Genomic DNA, 21,641 nt, shown 5'->3' on the forward strand with positions numbered 1-21,641 from the left:
GTTTCAAACTCCTGGGGTCAGGTGATTCTCCCACCTCAGCCTCCAGAGTAGCTGGGACTAAAGGTGCACACCACCACGCCCAGCCAATTTTTTTGTATTTTTTAGTAGAGATGGAGTCTCACTATGTTGCCAAGGCTGCTCTTGGAACGTGTAGAGCTCAAGCGATCTGGCAGCCTTGGCCTCCCAAAGTGCTGGGATTGTAGGCTTGAACAATGGTGCCTAGCCAGTAAGTTTATAATTTTTTTAAATATCAAGTGACCAGGAAGTTATAAGAAGATGGTGAAAAATCGAAGCAAGTAAAATATTAGAAGGAAATATAAGAGCAAAAAAATTTTTGAAAGAACAGATTTTACACAATTTGAATTTTATTTATAACAAGAAAAATATCTTTTTTCTTTACTCTTTTGCTAATGCTAAATAACCCAGATAATTTTAAATTCTTTAATTTTAGTAAAACAAAAGACATTGTGAGTTAATTACTATGATCAAGTACATATAAGTGTCTGTAAAAGATAATAATGAATTTATAATCTTTGTCTAGAATTTATTCAACACCAAGGAATAAACCTTGTAAATACAACAGCAACTATAATTTTGACCTTCCTCCTAGACTTTTGCTGTGAGAGGTTTAACATTTTCCCAACAAAACTAGATGACTTGAATCCACATGTATCAACTTATTTTTTTTAAAAAAAACTATTGCAATAAAAAATGGGAAAAAAATTAACATTGGTGTCAAGGATAAGCTAATCTATTTGACTAAGAATGAAAAATATTTTCATTTATTAAGGCATTTTGACAAGACTTTGGCTATTTAATTTAAAAATAATAATTTCGGGCCAGGCGCGGTGGCTCACGCCTGTAATCCCAGCACTTTGGGAGGCCAAGGCGGGCGGATCACAAGGTCAGGAGATCGAGACCATCCTGGTTACATGGTGAAACCCCGTCTCTACTAAAAAATAGAAAAAAATTAGCCAGGCGCAGTGGCAGGCGCCTGTAGTCCCAGCTACTCGGGAGGCTGAGGCAGGAGAATGGCTGAACCCGGGAGGCGGAGCTTGCAGTGAGCCGAGATTGCGCCACTGCACTCCAGCCTGGGCGACAGAGCGAGATGCCGTCTCAAAAAAAAAAAAAAATAATAATAATAATAATAATAATTTCAGGACTCCATTCCTTAGCACTCATTAGAAGATTTCACGCCTCACAGGTTGTGAGGCTAATGCATGTGGTTATCATCACCATTAAAATAAGTGAAGCCTGAGTCATCCGATGGATGTTCTTGAAGGGCACATTAACTTGTTTTGAAAAGTCCCCTTAAAGAAGATTTCACGAAAGGTCCTAAACAAGGACAAAGCAGTGATACTGGCATCGCTGTCCCACAAAGAGAGCCCTGCTGTGCTTTCATACTCGGTTCATTGTTTGTAATCACTCTCCTGCAGCTCAAGCTACAAAATCATGCTCTGGTGTGTGAGCGTTTTTCATGAAAGAATGTTGATTTCTTCAAAGAAAAGGCTCCTTTTTGATTCCCTATATTGCCCTGTCCAGTGCTGTGCATGTAAAAAAAAAAAATAGGTGTTTGCCGAATTTAATTTTCTCTTATACCTGTATTACAGCTTTCAAAGCCCTTGTATCAAAGCACTATTTTTTTTTCTTTTTTTTTTGAGACAGTTTTGCTCTGTGTCACCCAGGCTGGAGTGCAATGGCGCAGTCTCGGTTCACTGCAACCTCTGCCTCCTGGGATCCAAATGATTCTCCTGCCTCAGCCTCCCGAGTAACTGGGACACTGGTACCCGCCACCATGCTTAGCTATGTTTTGTATTTTTAATAGAGAAAGGGTTTCACCATGTTGGCCAGGCTGTTCTCGAACTTCTGACCTCATGATCCTCCTGCCTCGGCCTCCCAAAGTGCTGGGATTACAGGCATGAGCCACCGCACCTGGCCTCAAAGCACATTATTTCATTTGATCCCCATATCAACTCTGAAGGTGGATATAGCAGAGTATATTTTTATCAGGTTCTCACGGATGAGGAAATCAAGCCTTGGAAAGGTTAACAGAATATAACTGAAGGTGCAGGGAAAGTGCTGGCCCATGCAGAAGCAGAGTGATTCATTCTCCCATGTCGTTTCAAATCACGATTGCTCAGACAATACTGCCCTAGGTACATTGCGCATTATAAATTATTAACCTAGTTAAAGGATTCATTATTAAAATATCCTCACAAAGTCACCAGATAGACATATCTAAAATTTAAATCTGTTTACTTGCTGCATTAAAAAATACTCCTTGCTGCCTATAAGATAAAGTCCAATTTATTTTCTGACATGACATAGAAAAAACACTCCTGCTTTCGAGCTTTATCTGACTTTCTAACAAACTCTGCCCATTTTATTCTTACTGTAATCTCCAGCAGCTAAAATCCGCTAAGAAGGAACCATCCATGCGCTGCCCGTGCTATGCGTAGTGGAGAGTAACCTGACCCCTCTATCCTCATGCCAACCTCACACTTTACCTTGAAGAAGCCCAACTCATTTTTTACGATTCGCTGTGCAAATCGTCATCTTCAGGGAGCCTTTCCTGAGTCCCTACAATTAAATTTGGTGCCCGTTTACCTAGACAGGACTGTTCTCCAAATGTCTCATGCTCCTCTTCATTCCCTGCACCCAGCACAGTCTGGACACCTTGTCACTAGTTCCCAACAAAGGGCTACAAACAGAAGGGACACCTGCTGAAGCCAGAGCATCTATTTTTTGATGTGTTGTCCTGATTGTCTAGGATAGTTGCCCAGAATCGGAGTGGACTAGCATGAGCGAGATATTAGTTTCAGTTGCATAAACCACTGAGACTTTGTTCATCACTTAAGGATAAGTGTACTTGATCCTAATATAGTGGTGCAGTGATAAGTGAATAAATAAATAGCCCTAAAATATGGGGCACTGAAATAGTGGCTGGGCTAGGGATAAAGGAAAGTAGTAAGCAGGCTGGGAGAATGATATTTAGCAGTGAGATATTCAGTAAAGCTTTGCCTCTTAGTAGAACTTGTGATAACTTGGTAGGCCGATTTCATGTCTTAAGAGTTTCTAGATTGTATGGACATGTGAAATTTAAAAATAAGAGGCTCTATTCTCCCTGTTGAAAATGGGCAATTATTCTTCCTGTTTCTTAGGGCATTTAACTTGAACTTCCGGTTGTAAGCACTTTCCCCTCTCTTTGAAATGTAAATAATTCTTCTGAAAACCAGATAGGTCTTTTGTTTAGCTTTAAGACCCTAAAATGCCTTTCTCAAGGACTCATGAACCATGCCTTTGACACGTAAATCTGAAGGGAGATGTGCCCCCATCTCCTAGTTTCTGTGACAGAGGGTGCCTAATTTCAGGTGCTACTTCTCTCCAACTTGCAAAACTGTCTTTTGTCATAAAGATACAAGAAGTTTGTTTTTCCTCTGCATAAAGCCAATTAGTCAACACAAATGGTTACCCCAATTGCAAGGATGAGGCATGTGTAACAAACGTTGCTGTCAAGTTCTTTTGCTTGTTTATCTTGAGAAACCTGCATGTATTGAGTTGTACCTGGTTGGCTATATCAAAGGGTGGGATTCTCCTGTCTGCAATGTCTTAGCAGAAACAATGGCGTGTGTGTCTGTGTGTTTATCACCTTTATGAAGATTTCTGCATTTGGGAGATTTTGTTTCTAATTTTATTCCTCCAACAACATCTGGGGAAAGCGGTTAGATAAAATGTTAACAGTGTTTGTTGACTGATAAGGTACTAAAAAGAAAGAGGCTCTTAGAAGGAAATTGACAAGTTTCAAGCAAAAACGAAAGGCATTTGAAAAATTCAAAACTAAAATTGGAAAACAGAACCCTGAGACAGAGACATTTAATAAGTCTTTAAGTGACAAAAGCAAGTTAAAGCAGCCTCAAAGAGCAGATTAAGTGTAATCTCCACACCTGTTGCTAAAACTTCTCAATTAAGGTGTGTCCAGGTACAAAGCAGCTCAAGGGTAGGATGCCCATTATAATCTGTTAATTAGATAAAAAGGACCCAGGGCAAAGAATTACGTGAGCGCTGCCCCTACAAAAACCTGACAAAGTCAAGGCACCTTTCAAATCAAAAGACAGAGTTTTGGGGGAAGAAATAAACAAAGCAAATCTGAGAAGTAGATCTCAAAGACCAAAACCAAAACAAACCAAGAAAACACTTCCTTGGTACAAGTGATTGGCACTAAATATACAAGAAATCTAGTAATATTTTGACAAAGTTTTTACAGGGAAAAAAAGGTTCTAAATAAAAAATATTTATAACTTGTTAAGATTCAGTAACCTTCAGATCTCTACAACTTCTCAGGGTAGAATGTGAGCTGAGAAACTTGCAACACTTCAAAGAGAACATTTTCCCAATGTCCAGTTTGAATATGGACAAGAAGGATAATGATAAAGGAAAATCCTCCCAGTGGGCCGAGGGCAGAACCAAGTGTAATACAGGATTGACACGTTCTTCTCAAAGAGCAGAATGAGGGCCCAGCCACATATCCTTGTTAATTCTGGATGAAGACCCTGAAGATATCTGGCAAGCAGCATTTCAGAATTACCAGGACCAGGGCCTGTGGCCTGCTTGCCTCCCAAACTTTCCCTTAGAATAGGAGTGTTTGCAGGGATAGGCATCCCACCTCTCTTAAACCAGTGTTCCTCGGGCCAGGGTGGGTAGAGGGGAACAAAATAACATCTTTTTCTGCATCGTTCTTTTGGAACTATAAGAAGTCATATTGGCCGGGTGCGGTGGCTCGCACCTGTAATCCCAGCACTTTGGGAGGCCGAGGCAGGTGGATCACGAGGTCAGGAGATGGAGACCATTCTGGCTAATAGGGCGAAACCCTGTCTCTACTAAAAATACAAAAAATTAGCTGGGTGTAGTGGTGGGCACCTGTAGTCCCAGCTACTCAGGAGGCTGAGGCAGGAGAATGGCGTGAACCCGGGAGGCAGAGCTTGCAGTGAGCCGAGATCGTGCTACCGCACTCCAGCCTGGGTGACAGAAAGACTCCACCTCAAAAAAAAAAAATACTATCTGGACCTGATGTACACACTGCTACAAATCGCCTGCAGACTCTGGACTTTGAGCTATAATCAGTGGCTTGCTGGATTGCTTTTTGGGTTGTTTCCCTTAAGGAACAATTGAGTGTGTAGGAAGAAGAGAAAAAAGGGATCTTTGCTCATCAGAAGATATGACTGTGGCAGAGACAATACGCTTACCAAATATTCCACATACTCCTCTGTGTTTCCCCACTTGCCCCTTTGCAGACGGGGGGTGAGGGGGCTGTGGGAGGCCACCTTCTGGATGGTGGGCTATTAATAGAAATAACATGCATTGCCACTGTACTCAAGTATTTAAATGTTTTCTATTAGTCAGCCCAGGCTGCCGTAAGAAAAACGTGACTCAGAGTAGGTGACTTAAACAATGTAAATTTTTCTCTCTCTAGAGGCTGCAGTCTGAGATCAGGGCGCCAGCATGGTTGGGTTCTGTTGAGGGCTTTCTTCCTGGTTTGGAAATGGTCATCTTCTTGATGTGTGCCCATATGGTCTTTCCTCCACATGGCAGAGAAGAGGGGCCGAGAGGTTTCTTCCTCCTTATAAAGCCACTGATCCTATCAGATTAGGACCTCACCCTTATTACCTCATTTAACTTTAATTCCATCTAAAAGGACCTATCATCTCTGGCTCTTGTCATAAAGATATAAGAAGTTTGGGGGTTTGGGCTTCAACATATGAATTTTGGGGAGAAACAACTGAGTCCGTAGTATGCTCGTTGGAGAATGTTCCCACCTTCTTCCCCTGCTATGCGTGGCAATGAGGTGGGTTAGCATGAAGACGTCTCAGTCACAAGATTGCAGCAGCCTAGGTTTCTGAATCCAGGTGCTTTGGTGATCTGTCCAAGCCTGCATCAAGCATAGCTTGCGTGGGAAATAAACCTTTGTTGTATTGAGCTATTGAGATTTGGGGTTGACATCATTAATGTTTTTAAAATGATCCAACTTAACCTATGTTCCTAATATATAACCCTCCTGGGATGTATTTTATTACAATTCCTATATTATATTGAAATGATTCGTTGATCTATCTTACCAAGTACACTATGTGCTCATTAAGGGTAGGGACTATGTTACCCATCTTTATTTCTCTAGTTCCTACCATAGTGTTCAATAAATGAAATAAAGTAGCCCAGAGAATAAATGAGGTTTCTGGTGCCACAAAAAGATTTAAATCATAATATCTAATTGAGTTTTAATTACAAAGTATAGAGTAGCAAAGTCCTACATGAAAAAAATTTGCATCAGCGATGTATTCAATGTTTTTTTTAAAAATTCATAGGTCTATATAAACCCTTGCTTTAATTTCAAAGAAATAATTCCAAGACAAATTGCTTAGGAACCTAGTGCCTTTTCTTTCCATGTGTCTAATTTGGTAAATCTCTTGCTACGATAATACCAGGTCTGATTATTTTTTTCCCCTAGGAGAGAGAGCATTGATTAAATGACTAAGGAAATTGTTTTTATCGAGAAATGGAGACTCTGATCTTAGTTATTGCTCAATTAACTTTAAAGTTCAATACATTTTTTATTGAACCCACACATCCTTTAATGTGAATTGCTTTTTACTAATCTGTAGGAATCACAATGACAGTTTTGGTCACCTTTTAGGCTTCTTTTATTCTCAGAAAGTTCCTAAATTTCATTCATAGTCATTAAATCAAGAATGATTTCTGGAATCAAGATAAAGTCAAGAGAGATGTAAAGTTCTGGTTTGATCTCCTCCCGTGATGTGTGAAATGTCACCACGTTCACTCCTAGGTTTCTGTATCCCAGGACACCACCCCAGCTGGGCTTTATTCAAACCATGGAGCCATTCATTGATTAATTCCTTCATTCAACAGAAGCACATGTTTTTACATTTTAGTATTTCTGAAATTGGGGTAGATTTTGTTACAACATCGTCTATGGAATAGCAGCCTCCAAATGGTGGACGCCAGGTGCTGGCCGTGATGCGGCTGCTGTTGCCTGTGTGCACAGGCTCAGGATTTCCTGACTTCAGTTGAAGCCCTGTGCAATGTTGGTACTTCATGTCTTGTGTTTGACTACATTTTACTTAATTGCAATTCTTCAGTGTTTCAGTCAAGAAATGTTTTAGCACCGTTTGAAAGAAACACGTGACCTTGTCTAAAACCTACTATGTACACCTTCTGGTAGATAAAGTTTGCACCAACAAGCATAGACAACTTGCAGGACAGTTATCAGTAGTTCAGAAGAAAATCTTAGAGTCACAGCAGTACACTCTTTTATGAAGAAATGTGTACCACTAACACTCTTGATGGCAAATCAAATGATATTTTGTAAAACAAAACAAAAAAAACCCCAAGGGCATTGATAACTCTGGGTTAGTACAGAAAAGTTGGCGTTCAAACGTGAGAATCTTTTGGAAATTTCTTAACTTAGACCTTATAGCTTATATAACAATCCATATGTATTATGTATAATTATATTTGTATGCTTTTGTATCATATTTAAGAACTTTCTGCATTATCTTTCCTCTTAACCACTTGATTATGCATTAGAGAAAAGATTCTTTCTCTTTGCATCCCTGACCAACAAAGGTTTAGGAATAAGTTAAGCCTACCTATGACGTCACAGACTCCTTAATTGTATGACACATAACATTTGCTTCCACTAACCACCTTTTCATAATAACTATAGAAATATTATTTCACATTTCTAATTGTTAAAAATTAGTAACCAGGTTTTTCCCAGGTTTCTAAATGGAAACAATATTATCAAAGTTAGTGAGACACATATTTTAAGCACCCATTTTGTACTAGTAAGCATCAGGCTGAATATGGGTGTTTGTTTTGAAAAATAATTCATACAGAAGATCAGGGGCTTACCTAAATTTTGGCCATGTAGGCATTTGAACTTATCTTGATTTTTGCTTACAATATTTATGAGGTAATATGAAGTAAAAATAGCAAGTCAGCAGTTAAAGGAGTTGTCTTTCACAGGATAAAATTGTACATAATCATGAATCTTATCACTTTCTCTGAAGGTCTGTTATTTTTTCTGATTTTCTTGAGAAAATATGCTTGCATGGCAAATTGGTTGTTTTTACCTTTAAAATGCAAAGTTATGATTCTTATGGTAAAAGACCAATTGCTCCAAGCTGATGTGAGACTATGAATACATCTCCCAGGCGCCATGCTGTGCTGAGGACGATTACCACAGAGAGTTTCCTGGTCCTTGTTCTCCTTCTGCCCCACACTAGGTGAGTGCTCCTGGAGACTTATGACATATAATTCTAATTACAGGGGTGACTGAAGGATGCTTCTCCAGAATAAATGATGTAGATCCATTCCTACTGTTCATGTCTACATTTCAGGTTTACAGTAGAATTTAACAATGCATTTGAAAAAGTGTCAGTGAAAAAAGTATTTTGATATATCTAATTGTATTATTTTCACCTGTAGTATTTGTACTAATACTACTATTAGTACATATAGTAGTATAAATAAATGGCTAAAATTTCTACCAAATGACGTGCCTTGGTCAATGAGCTAATAAAAGCTAGAAAGTGTTGGCCTTTGGCTTTGGTTTGCTAGGATGACTGGCCATGCCTTACCTGCCAATCTGCCCTCTAAATTGTCCCCAATCTCATCACCAGTGACCCCATCAGTACAGACCCAGGGAACAAAATGTCCCACTTTTATTTCTCTAGATAAAGTATGGACAAGACCTTCCCCCACTGGCTCCTTTTAACAAGAGCGAAATCATCCGGAATTTACAAAATAAATGCACAAAATTATGGACAATTTCTCAGTCAGTTTCTTCTCAGTCACTAAAGAGCAAATGACACCCAAAATTTAGAGAAGGAAAAAAACACAAATGAACTGTGTCCAAAGGACAGAACTCTAATCTCAAAGACAAACCAACAGAGGGGAAAAAATGATACCAAATTCCTCTATCAAATAGAAAGTTCTTAAACTAATGTGGACAGGTATAAATGGAGTGAAAATTCTGAATAACCATTCTTCATGAAAGAAAATGACTTGTTATTTAAAATTTTGAGTGGCAGTCTATTGAAATGTCGTAACAGACAAAATAGTTAAATTGTTTTCCATAGAAACAGGAAGATAGGCATATCTAGAAGGATCCAAGGGAGGGGATTCTAGAGGTAGTGCTGGTAAATGATACAAAAACAAAACCCCAACCCCAACAAAACCTCAACATCCAATTCATATATAGGTATATATGAATTTACACATATATATGAATTTACACATATATATGAATTTACACATATATGTAAAACTAACTGATATGGTTTGACTCTGTCCCCACCCAAATCTCATCTTGAATTGTAGCTCCCAAAATTCCCTCACGTTGTTGGAGTGACCCAGTGGGAGAGAATTGAATCATGGGGGCAGTTCCCCCCATCCTGTTCTCGTGGTAGTGAACAAGTCTCACGAGATCTGATGGTTTTATCAGCGGAAACCCCTTTGGCTCGGCTCTCATTCTCTTGTCTGCTCTCATGTAGAGGTACCTTTCTCCTTCTGCCATGACTGTGAGGCGTCCTCAGTCACGTGGGACTGTGAGTCTATTAAACTTCTTTCTTTTGTGAATTGCCCAGTCTTTATCAGCAGTGTGAAAATGGACTAATACACTAACTTTTAAAGCCAGTAAAAACATAAGGTGCATCGGGCCGGGTGCGGTGGCTCAAGCCTGTAAATCCCAGCACTTTGGGAGGCCGAGGCGGGTGGATCATGAGCTCAGGAGATCAAGACCATCCTGGCTAACACAGTGAAACCCCGTCTCTATTAAAACACGAAAAATTAGCCGGGTGTGGTGGGTGGGCACCTGTAGTCCCAGCTACTCGGGAGGCTGAGGCAGGAGAATGGTGGGAACCCGGGAGGTGGAGCTTGCAGTGAGCTGAGATCTGGCCACTGCACTCCAGCCTGGGCGACAGAGCGAGCCTATGTCTCAAAAAAAAAAAAAAAAAAATGCATCGTAGATTTTAGGTCAGAGAATCTCTAAAACATGTCAACTCATTTTCATAGTCATAATTTTTAAAATAATAAACATCTTAATTCATTTTCTTATTAGAATTTATATTTCCCAATGGCTGTCAGAATGTGATTACACTATTACACTCTCAATATCTAGGTAGACAGAAATAGTTGAACAAGCTCATATGTACTAAGTCAACACAGGATCTAATGCTTTTCAGAGAAATCAGTGTGGTAGAGACTTTAATATTACCTTAGTGCAAAAGGGCCCCAGACTGGTAAAATTACTCCAGCTCAGGTTTTTTTTTTTTTTTTTTCCTCCTTAAAATTTTGAGACCTGGGACCTACCCTAGCTGGCTAGATAGATGATATTAGAATGTGACCTTGAGTAAATATTTAGTAGTTTTATAAGAAGAAAGTTATAAACTTAAAAATATTATATCAAATGCAATGAAACCTCACTATAATTGCCTTATAAGACCATGAATTCATTTTAAGAATGTGATAAATCATGTCCCCTGGGTGAAGACGGAAGCATTAAACATCTCCTCCTCATATAGAATCCCCAAACCTAAGTCTTATCTTGGATGTGTGACAATATCACAATGGAGTCACAGCATAAAGACAGTGATTTGGTTGGTTGTATTTTATGTCTAAATCCGTGTTTATTAATGATTGTGAAGCAAGGATTCATTTCAGACGCTTATGGATTTCAACCACATGCTGTGATCAAGAAAGCAGCATATTTGCCTAAAAGCAATATTTAAATAATTTTATTTAAAACTTTAAAAAATATTGTTTGCTTATTGAAAAACACAAAAACAAGGCAAGCAAGGACATGCTACATTTAATTTTATGGAGATCCTTTTGAATACAGGCACACCAAAAATAGAGTATTGTAATAATCTTGCAAAAGATAATTACATTATTAAAATAATTACAAAACCAGTTTGAGTTTGATGGGTAGTGTAAGAGACTGAAATTATTTTGAATGGGGTAATTAGCCTGCCAAAAAATTAACAGAATTGTATTCATGTTAAGAATCTGAAGAAATTATGTATTTGCTAACTTTTACCCTGAACGAAAACAGTGCTCACTGAGGGCAATGATGGACAGAACTTACTTTCAGGACTCTGTTATACAACTTCCCGCACTTGGTTGCTGCATTTAGATCTTACCTTCCTGACTCAAATGTGAACCACGTTGAGTCCCGACCATATCTCCTCAGTGAGCTGAGAGGCCACATCACCAGTTTGACCTTGGCATTGTGGATATCCCAGAGATAGATATTTTCATGAGTGATCTGCATTGTGCATTCACCATAAATATCCAGATTTGGCGTAGGCATAAGATACACATTGAATCGCTCTGTGAAGAAATGAAGAATGGAGAAGATTAAGTGAAAAGAGGTGTGACTGTCTATGGCCGTATGATATTAATTTATCTACAGACTGCAGGAAACATTACCACGTCCCTTGGTTGATATGGGTAAACACTGTAGAACATATTTCCAAATTTGAGACAAGGAGGAGTTCATTAAAGTCTTCTGAATCATTAATTCACTCAGTTAACTTTTCATGGCATGTATTGTCTATGGTGAGGATTAAGTAGTTAAATTATACAATGGAAAAATAAGGGCAAAACTTAAGGGAATCTCTACCCAAATTGTGCTTATAGTCTGCTCCTTCACACAATCTAAGTGGTTATCACAGATACAATTCCAGTGAGGAATATCTTATTTGCTCGACTTAGGCAAGATCTTACTGGAGTTTTACCTTTGTTGACGTGAAGTATTTAATGCACACTCAGACTGACTCACTACTTAAGCACTGCAAAAATAATTTAGTTTGAATCTCAAAACAAATTGTAGTCATGGTCAAATTTAGCATATGATAATTGCAGATATTCATTACAGTCTTCCGCAGAACTTAAGACATTGCTTTGGTAAGCAAAATAAAAATACTTAACTTTTTTTCATTCCTGGATATCCTATGGTCAAAAATATTATTAGGCAATCATTCCAAACCTTACTTTGTAACTGTGTATTTCAAAGGCTATTGCAAAGTTATGCTGCCTTTGATTCCCATTTAAATGCATTAGATTTTATTTTGAAAAATTAGTTTGTAAGTTCTAGGAAGTAAAAAACTTGGTATGCCTTACAACATACTCTATAAAGCATCCCTACTTCTTAGCACCATATCCTTGGTTTACAGTAAGTGTCCAATAAATATTTGTTAACTGTATGAATGAAGTACATCTATGCCATGATAAATTAGGAGATGCAAGAATTGAATTACAAAAAAAAGTCATGATAACAAAAAGTTTAAGAATTACTGGCAGATGTACCTCTGTGGGTTAGGACTTAATTGTGAATAGTGCTTTAAAGTCAGTGCTGTTGAATTATTCTGAGAGATGAAATACTACAGCTGCAGCTAGAAAATGATTGATATGTTTAGGAATGTACTATTCATAATCTTAAATGCTACATGTTTGCTGGTACTGAGCTGAGATTGTATAATAGATTTCTTTCTATTTTACTTAGATATTTCACTTAGAATTCTCTGATGCCAAAAAACAATATTCGGATTCCAAATTAACATAAGCATGATAGCTTAACATTTACTAGCCATAAAGACAATATTTATACTCATGTGTCTTGATATTTTGGACAATAGCTTATCTAATAATTCAGTCTTTTAGATTATTGACCCATGAAACTAGTATGTGTATGGATTTCACATTCATTTCCTAAGAAATGACAAATTGCAATCAATTATATGGCTGAAAGCTGAAGAAAGAACATTGCCTCATTAATTATCTGCAATGAAAAGCCCAAATATATACATATTCCCAATAGCTTAAAATTCTTAGGTGCAACTAACTAAAGTATTAACATTTAGCATTAAACACATCACTCACATTCCCATCATAATTCCCACTCCAATGGGATTAGTAGTAAATCAAAGGGGCATGATCTCATATAAAACTATAAATGAAACTTGTACCCAAAGGGTTTACACAGGAATATAGACAATGCCTGAACATCAATCTTTGGCCAGGAACCTTTTGATAAAGTTCAGCTCCTACATGAGGAATTAATCATATGTCAGTGGCACCTGTTATGCATAGAGAAAATATTGTTACAGAAATGGAAAGCAAAACATTTCTTTACATTCTCTCCTTTCCATCAATTCCAGAGTCTGAATTAGCAACCAAAAAAAATCATTGCAAAAATGCCAATAAGTAACATTTCTTCCAAAATATTGAAGTAAACATTAACGAGTATTATTGTTGCTTATGGCTGTATTGACCCTTGATATTCATGCCCACAGTTTGATAGTTAAAAACATAGAATGTTAAAAAAAAAAAAAAAAAAACCTTGACATTGAGTGTCCTTCAAGTGGATGGTACATGAAACATGACCTGTAACAGTGGACCCAGAAGGACCATTACATTTTCACTGAAATGCTTGGGTGCTCAAATGTTAGCAGATAAAGCCTAGGAAAAATGAGCAAGGAGAGAGTACAAGCATCACACCAGACACTGGAGAAAGCTGAAAAAAAGTGAATTTAATAAGATTCACATGATATAGCGCTCTATGTATCTCTATCTCTGTCTCCGTCTCCATCTCTGTTTATCATCAAGGCCCATTTTAAAAAAACTAATTGGACAACTTGCCCTAAGGGAGTTTTTCCAGGGCCATCTCTAGTCAATACAAGCAGGTGAAATTTACCCGTGGTGTCCCTACCCTCTTGCCTGCCTTCTGCTTTCCCTGTCCTCATATACTTTTCAACCCAGCAACTCAAGTCAGCCCTTCTTGTTATGGTTTAGAACCCTCCAGTCTTCCTTTGGATGCTATTTCTTGCAACTTTTGAAAGAAATTATACTAAGATATATTTTCAATTTTCAAGTATTCAAAAATCTATTTTCTCCTAAAGCCTAATTTCTAAGAATTTCAGATTCAATTAAAAAGTGAACAAATTTAATCCAGCAGAAAAACTAGGCACATAAAGATGAAGGCGGCACATTATGTTACCTAACTATACTTACCTGAATTCCATTATAATGAGGAAGGAAGCTTTCTGCCTTGACAATGAAATACATCATTGTATTCTCTTATTAGCATAATATAGTTATTTTACTGAAACATTTGTTAAGGTTTTGCTAGAAAGACCATTTCAAAATGGAGTGGCAAAAATTGGCTCCATTAAAATTATTTAAAAAAAATTTTTATCTTTGTGAAACAATTCTATCAAGCAGGCTTTTTAAATCTCTAATTATGCTGTTTAAGAACCCACGTTTGGTTTTCATTTCGTATACCGTTGATTTTTCAGACTTCAGTGTGCATTAAAATTACCTGGAGGCTTTGTTTAAACAATGCTGGACCCCTTCCAATCTTATCATTTCTGGTACAACAGGGCTGGATTGGAGCCAGATAATTTACATTTTCCATTTATTCCCAAGAGCTGTGGACACTGCTGCTCTGGGCACAACACTTTGAGAACTGTTGATTTGTGAAACTCACTTTAAAATATTGCTATGGAAGTAGCAATATTAGAGAAACCATGAGGAATGACTTTGGAAAATGTTGCCACGTACCAGCAGAACAAAACGGTACTTTTTTTTTTTTTTTTTCAAAGTGTTATCTATTATCTGCCCAAATAATCCCATCTCAACCGATTCGTATCTGATTTTGTAAGAAAGAGTTCTTACGCTAATTGGAACAAAAGAGACAGGAGCATAGGAAGAAAGGAGATATATGGAAAATGGTTTATAATTTCTCAAGATATGTGTATTCCAACTATTTTCTTATCAGATGATTGACAGCAACACTAAAACATTACTAAAGAAAACTAAACAACCCGTTCCCAAATACCCAAAAGTACTGAAAAGGAAACTAATTGTCCAAATAATATCCTAAAACATAAATATTCTGATAATCTGTGAAGACTGATGAATGTATGAAAAAACAAATTTTTGAAAAGGTTATGTAAAAACAAATATCAAATCAAAATGTGTTCATATAAGATTTTAAATTAGAGTTACAAAGTCCCAAACACATTGCCCGTGAATTTGTATATTAGTAAAATGTAGAGTCCCATGTTAGCTAATATGTGAGAAAGTATAATTTTATTTTAAATGGTTAAAACAAAAAAGGGTAGAATATGTATTAAATATTATAAATATATAATTATACTATAATAAAGTATACAAATAATTATAATAAATAATATTGCATCCAACAAAGATGCTAGTGTTGGATCTGCAATTATGTTTGCAAGGGCATCTTTTTCACTAAAGCTGAATGATGAGGTCCAAAGGAATAGGCGGTGCCCAGAGAAGGCCTGAGATACCGGGGTAAGGCTGCAGCTACAACAAGGGTCTAGACGGGGCTGCAAAACAAGGCTTAGATGAATTGAATAGATCAAGGTCTGACAAGACAGGGTGACTGCACTCAGGGAAAAGGAGCAGCGAGGCTGCAGGTGGAGCGAGAGCGGACTGAATTGGGTCATCAGTGCCGAGAAGAACTGAAATCTTCCCTGTCAGCCAGTGAGTTTTTAAATAGATCTATTTTATACAGGAACAAATCCAAGTATAGTTGTGAGTCTGAGACTGGCAGGTGGAGGTAAGTGGAGCTCGCAGTAGCCTTGAGAAGCAAAGGATCAGAGACGGGGGTTTCTGACAAGAAGTAACACACAGAAAACAAACGGGTAACAAGTCCTTCAAGCAACCCCTTGATAATTCCCTTTTGTAAGAATACAGATGGAAAACTATGTTTCATGGAGAACCGTACAGGAAAACATATATCTGTTCAGCTGAATTTCCCTTATGCTAGGTAGAAATATATAAACAAAAATAGGCTTTTGGAATTTATGTATTAAATAACTGTGCATTTAGCACGTGGTGAACAGTCAGTGCATTGTGACTGCATAGACATAAAATGCATTTTTGTACGTTAGAAGAAATTTGAAAAATGTCTACTGGAAGCCAATAGATTTTTTTTTTCAAAGAAGTTTCAGTTGTTAGCTTGTTGCTGAACACTTTTATCCACTGTATTCTATTTCTTCCTCTTCTCCAGAAGTCATGGGTTTGAAGGTTGGGTCAAGAGAAAACAATGGAACTTGAAGCAAAGTGTTACACCTAAATATTCAGAAACCAAGAGATTCATAAATATTAACTCATTAGGTTTTCCAGAGAGGAGTTAAATCTAACATTATCTTCAGCTAAGTGAGTAAATGTGAACTCCTTATACTTTTACCTTCTTTTCCTGTTAAAAGCCAAAAATGGCTCAAAAGAAGAAACTGTACAAAAGGAAAGGCATTCTTGATTTAGATCGTTGGTGACATAATGATTTAGGCTGTAAACAATTCCTTGTGTAAAACTGAACCTGTGTCCCTCATGAGGCTTAAATATTTGTTAAAATTTATTAATTAAAATATCTAGGCATTAAGTTAATGTCAATAAAATTAATACTTACATAAATGTATACAGTAGATGTAAACTGGTTATATGATTTAAAATAGCTGTAAGTATTCGATAATTTGTTTACATTTTTTTTTTATTCTGCTGTAGTTTATACCCGTCTATTGTTTTTCCCATAAGTATACATAACTAGAGTCACAGTCAAAACTTGAATGGCCTGGGCCTATCTGAGCGTAAACTGCAGATGTCAACCCTAAATAGGAGAATTTCACTTCATTGTTTTTATTAGTGAGTGATTCCATAAAGTTAAGACTCACTTTTATATACAACTAACCATTCAAAATAACTTTAAAGATTTAACTGAGATTCTCTGATGGCAGGAGTCCTCAAATTTGTTTCAAAATATCACATGATGAAAAACCCAATATTTATGGAAGACATTGTTTAGGTTCAATCTGTTACCATAGCTAATTCATTAAAAGACCCAGATTTAGTAGCGTGCAATTTAGGAAAATGGTTTTTCTTCCAACCCTGCTCTCACACAACTATGAAATTTCCTCTCCTTGCCCCTGGCAGTATCTCAGGCAGAGATTAGTGCTTAATTCACTATCGCCCATAAGGATATTGCCAACTTCATGTCTCAGATGAGATGGCTGGTGTAATTTGATAATTTTAAAGTCTCAAATAAATGGAAGTTTCTCCTCTTTCAGGTCAAGTCCATTACTGAGAGTCCAGCAATGAGAATGAGAAAGATAGAATATGCTTTTTCCTGCTTGTTCCATCACCACCTTTCCATGGCGACTCCCCCTACCCCCTTTCTTTTGCTTTTGACTTCTCCAGGGTAAGAATAATGAAAAGAGGGTAAATTCCTTCTAAATAGTTGTTACTATTGAAAGTTCTTCTTTATTTTTGAATTCTTAATGACAAGATGTATTCAAATGCTCTCTCTCTCTTTGGGGCATACAGGTATGTTCCTAAGAACCATCCCTACACCTCAGATGTCTCCCCTGCTCCCTGAAGGGGAGGTGCCTTGATTAGACATGGAGCCTACTACCCTTAGCTTCTATTTTTTGCGTTCCACCTTTATCTTTCTGCTGGAGCTCCTTCTCACAGACAAGAGTTGTCCTGATGTGGGTCTTTTCAAGATGAATCAAGCTTAGCTAACTGTAAGGTGTGCACTTGTCCCACCGAATGTGGCAGTGTATCTTGTCCAATTGCTGACCCATTCTCCTTGTTTGGCTATCACAAACAGCCTCAGACCCATCCTGCATCCTGATCTCAGGTTCACCATGGTGAAAACTGAAAGCACTACTTCCCCAAACTCAGGTTCTTCCCCCAAACTCTCTTGCACACTGCCCAGATACCAGCTGGGGCAGCACGACTTGATTCTACAGTTCTACCAGCATGGGTGAGGTGAGAAGCCAGTCTCCCCTCCTGACAACCAACCAAATTCTACAAGTAGTTCTCTTGCCCTTCCTCTTTCATGGGACTTGAGAGGGTTAAATGCCCCCTCCTTTCTACTCTTCTCCTATAAAAGACTTGCAAAGAATTATCTTCATGTCTCTCTCAACATTTCTTGGTTCTTTTCACCCACTATCCACAGCTCTGTGGCTGCAGTACAGAGAAAACAAAGTCCAATTACATATATATACACACACATATATATACATATATATATATGTATCTTTTTTTAGATGGAGTTTTGCTCTTGTCGCCCAGGTTGGAGTGCAATGGTGCTATCTCATCTCACTGCAACCTCTGCCTCCTGAGGCAGTGATTCTCCTGTCTTAGACTCCTGAGTAACTGGGATTACAGTCACCTGCCACCACGCCCAGCTAATTTTTGAATTTTTACTAGAGACCGGGTGAGTTTCTCCATGTTGGCCAGGCTGGTCTCAGGTGATCCTCCTGCCTCAGCCTCCCAAAGTGCTGGGATTACAGGTGTGAGCCACTGTGCCCGGCCCAATTCTATCTTCTTTAACACTTCTTATATACCAATTAAAAATGGGTATGAAATTTTAGTTAGAATACAAAACTGCTAAATGGTATTTAGGCAAAAGACCAGAGATATTGGTCTAATATTAAGTGTTGATGAGTAAGTCCTCAAGAATCTGGTATTAGAAAAACTAATGCTTTATATTAGTTTTTCTAATATAATAGATATAACATAATATATCTAATATATATCTAATATAGATATAACAAATAGTGATTTATTATTGAGTTTCATGTCAATTGGGAATCTAGATTCATCCCATTGTTTAAACAGTGTGCTTTGTTTTTTTCTTAATAGTTATATGAAATACCTAAAGGAACTAAATAGAGCCAGATATTACACAGAAGATAAGACATTTTAAAATCATTCTGTTCTTTATAATCTTATCTACAAAATTTCTATAGCAGACGATTATTGCAGTGGTCACTTTTCAATTCTAGCAGCTTTAAAAGCTGAACCACACTGAAAAAGCAGATGTTTGCACATTTAGACTCATCCTTAGATCTGTATAATGCAATTAAACCACGAATAAACAAAACATGATTTGTGCTTGTTAAAAATTGTAACTCCATCTCCACCACAAAACTAAAATTCATCAAAATTTATTTTATTATGTGGGAACAGCAATAGATTTAGTTGCCAGGTGCCATCTGCCCAGTGTCAAGGATCACTGTGAATCGGAATGCTTGCATTTGTTGATCAATCAGCAGTACTTAAAAAAAAAAAAAAAAAAAAAAAAAAAATCCACAGTATCTTTTAAAAATTCCCCAGAAATTTCTTTTTTGCTTTATAAAAATTGACTATTGCATGGATTTTATCTGCATTTCCAAGTAAAGCATGTTCATGGCAGCAAATATGGTAAATTATTTTAAAAAATTAAACTGCTAAACCTTAGATTTCTGTTATACTGTATCTTAACATAGAAAAAATTCACACACAATTATTATTACACTAAAAATATTTAACCTTGTATATTGCACTTATAAGCATTTTCAGACACTATTAAATATTTTAAGGGGCTAAAAATTTTAAGAAATGCATAATATTACACTATATAGCTATGCTATAATTTATCTGTTAATGAATATTGAAAGTAAGCCAATTTTCATCTAAGTTAAGATGTAATAAAATAACCAATTTTTAGCTCAATTTGCTGAATAATTCAGTCCTTTTTATTGGTTCATAGTTTACTGTACTATATTCTTTATACATTTTAGATAATTTTTAATATCTTTGATTATTAACTTACATTGAGTACTAAAATCTGAATCACTGGAGCAAATACTATAAACTTATAAGAATCACACATTGCCAAATTGCTTTCCAGAAATTCCTTACCAATAAATATTCAAAATACATATAGAGTGAGTCATTGTAAATGTCTTTTGCCAGATTTATCAAAAATTACATCTACTGCTTTTCTTCATTGTGAGAATTCTGTATATTGGAAACTTTCCTGAAGATGTTTATGACAAATGTCAAATTTTCATTGGTTTTGTTTACATTACTTAGAAAACAATTTTATTTTCTTTCATTTTTGTAATAAGTCCTTCATTCTTGAAAGTGTGAACTATATTGTGAAATATAATGGAATGTCCATATCTTACGTATAATGTTCTGTTAGTTTTGACGAAGGCACAGCAAAGACATGCAACACTTCTGTCCTCACAGAAAGTTATCTTACTCCACTTTTCAGTCGTCCAGGTCCTCAGAACCACCACTGATCTGATTTCTAACACTGTTAGGTTAGTTTTGCTTATTCTCTACAAGGTTCTTGTGGACTGATACCAGCACATCATGACTTGATTCCATCTGTCACTTTCCTTTTTATTTTTAATTTTTTGATGGCATTTTCTTGATGAGCAATAGTTTGCGTTTTGATGAAGTTCAACATTTCTTTTTATAGTTTGTGCTTCTGGTGTTTTATATAAGAAATCTTTATATATCTCTAAGTTGCATCCATCTTAAATGAATGTTTAACTGTGGTGTGTATAGGCGTTCAGGTTCATCTTTTCACACAGATATCCAGTCATTCTAGAACAATTTATTTTCAGATGTTTTACTGTTCTCACTAAAATGACTAATATGCTTATGAAAAAGAGCATTGTCCTTGCTTTGGGAGGCTGAGGTAGGTGGATCATCTGAGGTCAAGAGTTTAAGACCAGCCTGGCCAACATGGTGAAACCCTGTGTCTACTAAAAAAAAAATTTGACAGTTGTGATTGGGGGGCGGGGGGTGCCTGTAATCCCAGCTGCTCAGGAGGCTGAGGCAGGAGAATCACTTGAACCCAGGAGGTGGAGGTTGCAGTGAACCGAGATCGTGCCACTGCACTCCAGCCTGGGCAACAGAGCGAGACTCCGACTCAAAAAACAGCAACAACAACAACAACAATCACTTATTTGTCCACATATGTGTGTGTCTGTTTCTTCTGTCTATTCTCTTCCCTGGATTTCTGTGTAGCCTTTGTCCTAACTCTTATAACTTGTAGTAAGACCCGTAATTAGGAAAGACACCTGTTTCAAGTTGGTTTTTCCTTTTCAAGATTATTTGGCTTGTGTTGGTCTTTTGCCTTCCAAATTCATCTAAAATTGACTCTTCAAGTTCTAGAAGAAAACATGTCTAATTTACTGGGATTATGTTGGATTTACAGATCAATCTGTGAAGACTGATATCTTAATGACATTGAGTGTTCCAGTCATAAGTGGTTTACGATTCCATTTATCAAGACCTTTTAAAACTTCTCTCAGAAATATTTAGTTTCCAGTGTAGGGGCTTGGTGCATCCTTTGATAGTTTATCCCTCAGTATGTGATGCTTTTTCATGGGTTTGTAAAAGGTAGTTTAATATTTAATTTTATAATGGTTAATTGCATTATATAAAATATGTTTATATTAAAAAATTTGAATACCTACTTGTTATCCTGCAACATCATTGAATTCATTTGTTAGCTGTAGTTACTTTCTGGTAGGGTTTTAGGGTTTTCTGAGTACACAATCTAGATTATAATTTTTTGTAATTTTAGTTTATTTTCTTGTCATATTACATAAAGACTTTCAGCAAAATGTTGACTAGAAGTAATGAGAAAGATATCTTTGTCTTATTCCCAACCTTAAGAGAAAAACATTCAGTACTCTACTCTCAAGAATGATCTTCACTGAGGGCTTTCCAATGATGTTCTTCATTTT

At 36.9% G+C, this 21,641-nt stretch overlaps 1 protein-coding gene across 1 annotated transcript in view; it reads right to left on the reverse strand.

The window, feature by feature from the left end:
• DOK6 (docking protein 6) overlaps window positions 1-21,641 on the reverse strand; it is a 435,054-nt gene that overhangs the window by 136,657 nt on the left and 276,756 nt on the right. The window contains exon 5 of the mRNA XM_008013818.3: window positions 11,217-11,406. Coding sequence (XP_008012009.1) covers window positions 11,217-11,406 — 190 coding nt within the window. The remainder of the gene's footprint in view (window positions 1-11,216; window positions 11,407-21,641) is intronic.

This window comes from Chlorocebus sabaeus, chromosome 18 (genome assembly GCF_047675955.1).
Source record: "Chlorocebus sabaeus isolate Y175 chromosome 18, mChlSab1.0.hap1, whole genome shotgun sequence".
In the NCBI taxonomy this organism is placed as follows: Eukaryota; Metazoa; Chordata; class Mammalia; order Primates; family Cercopithecidae; genus Chlorocebus; species Chlorocebus sabaeus.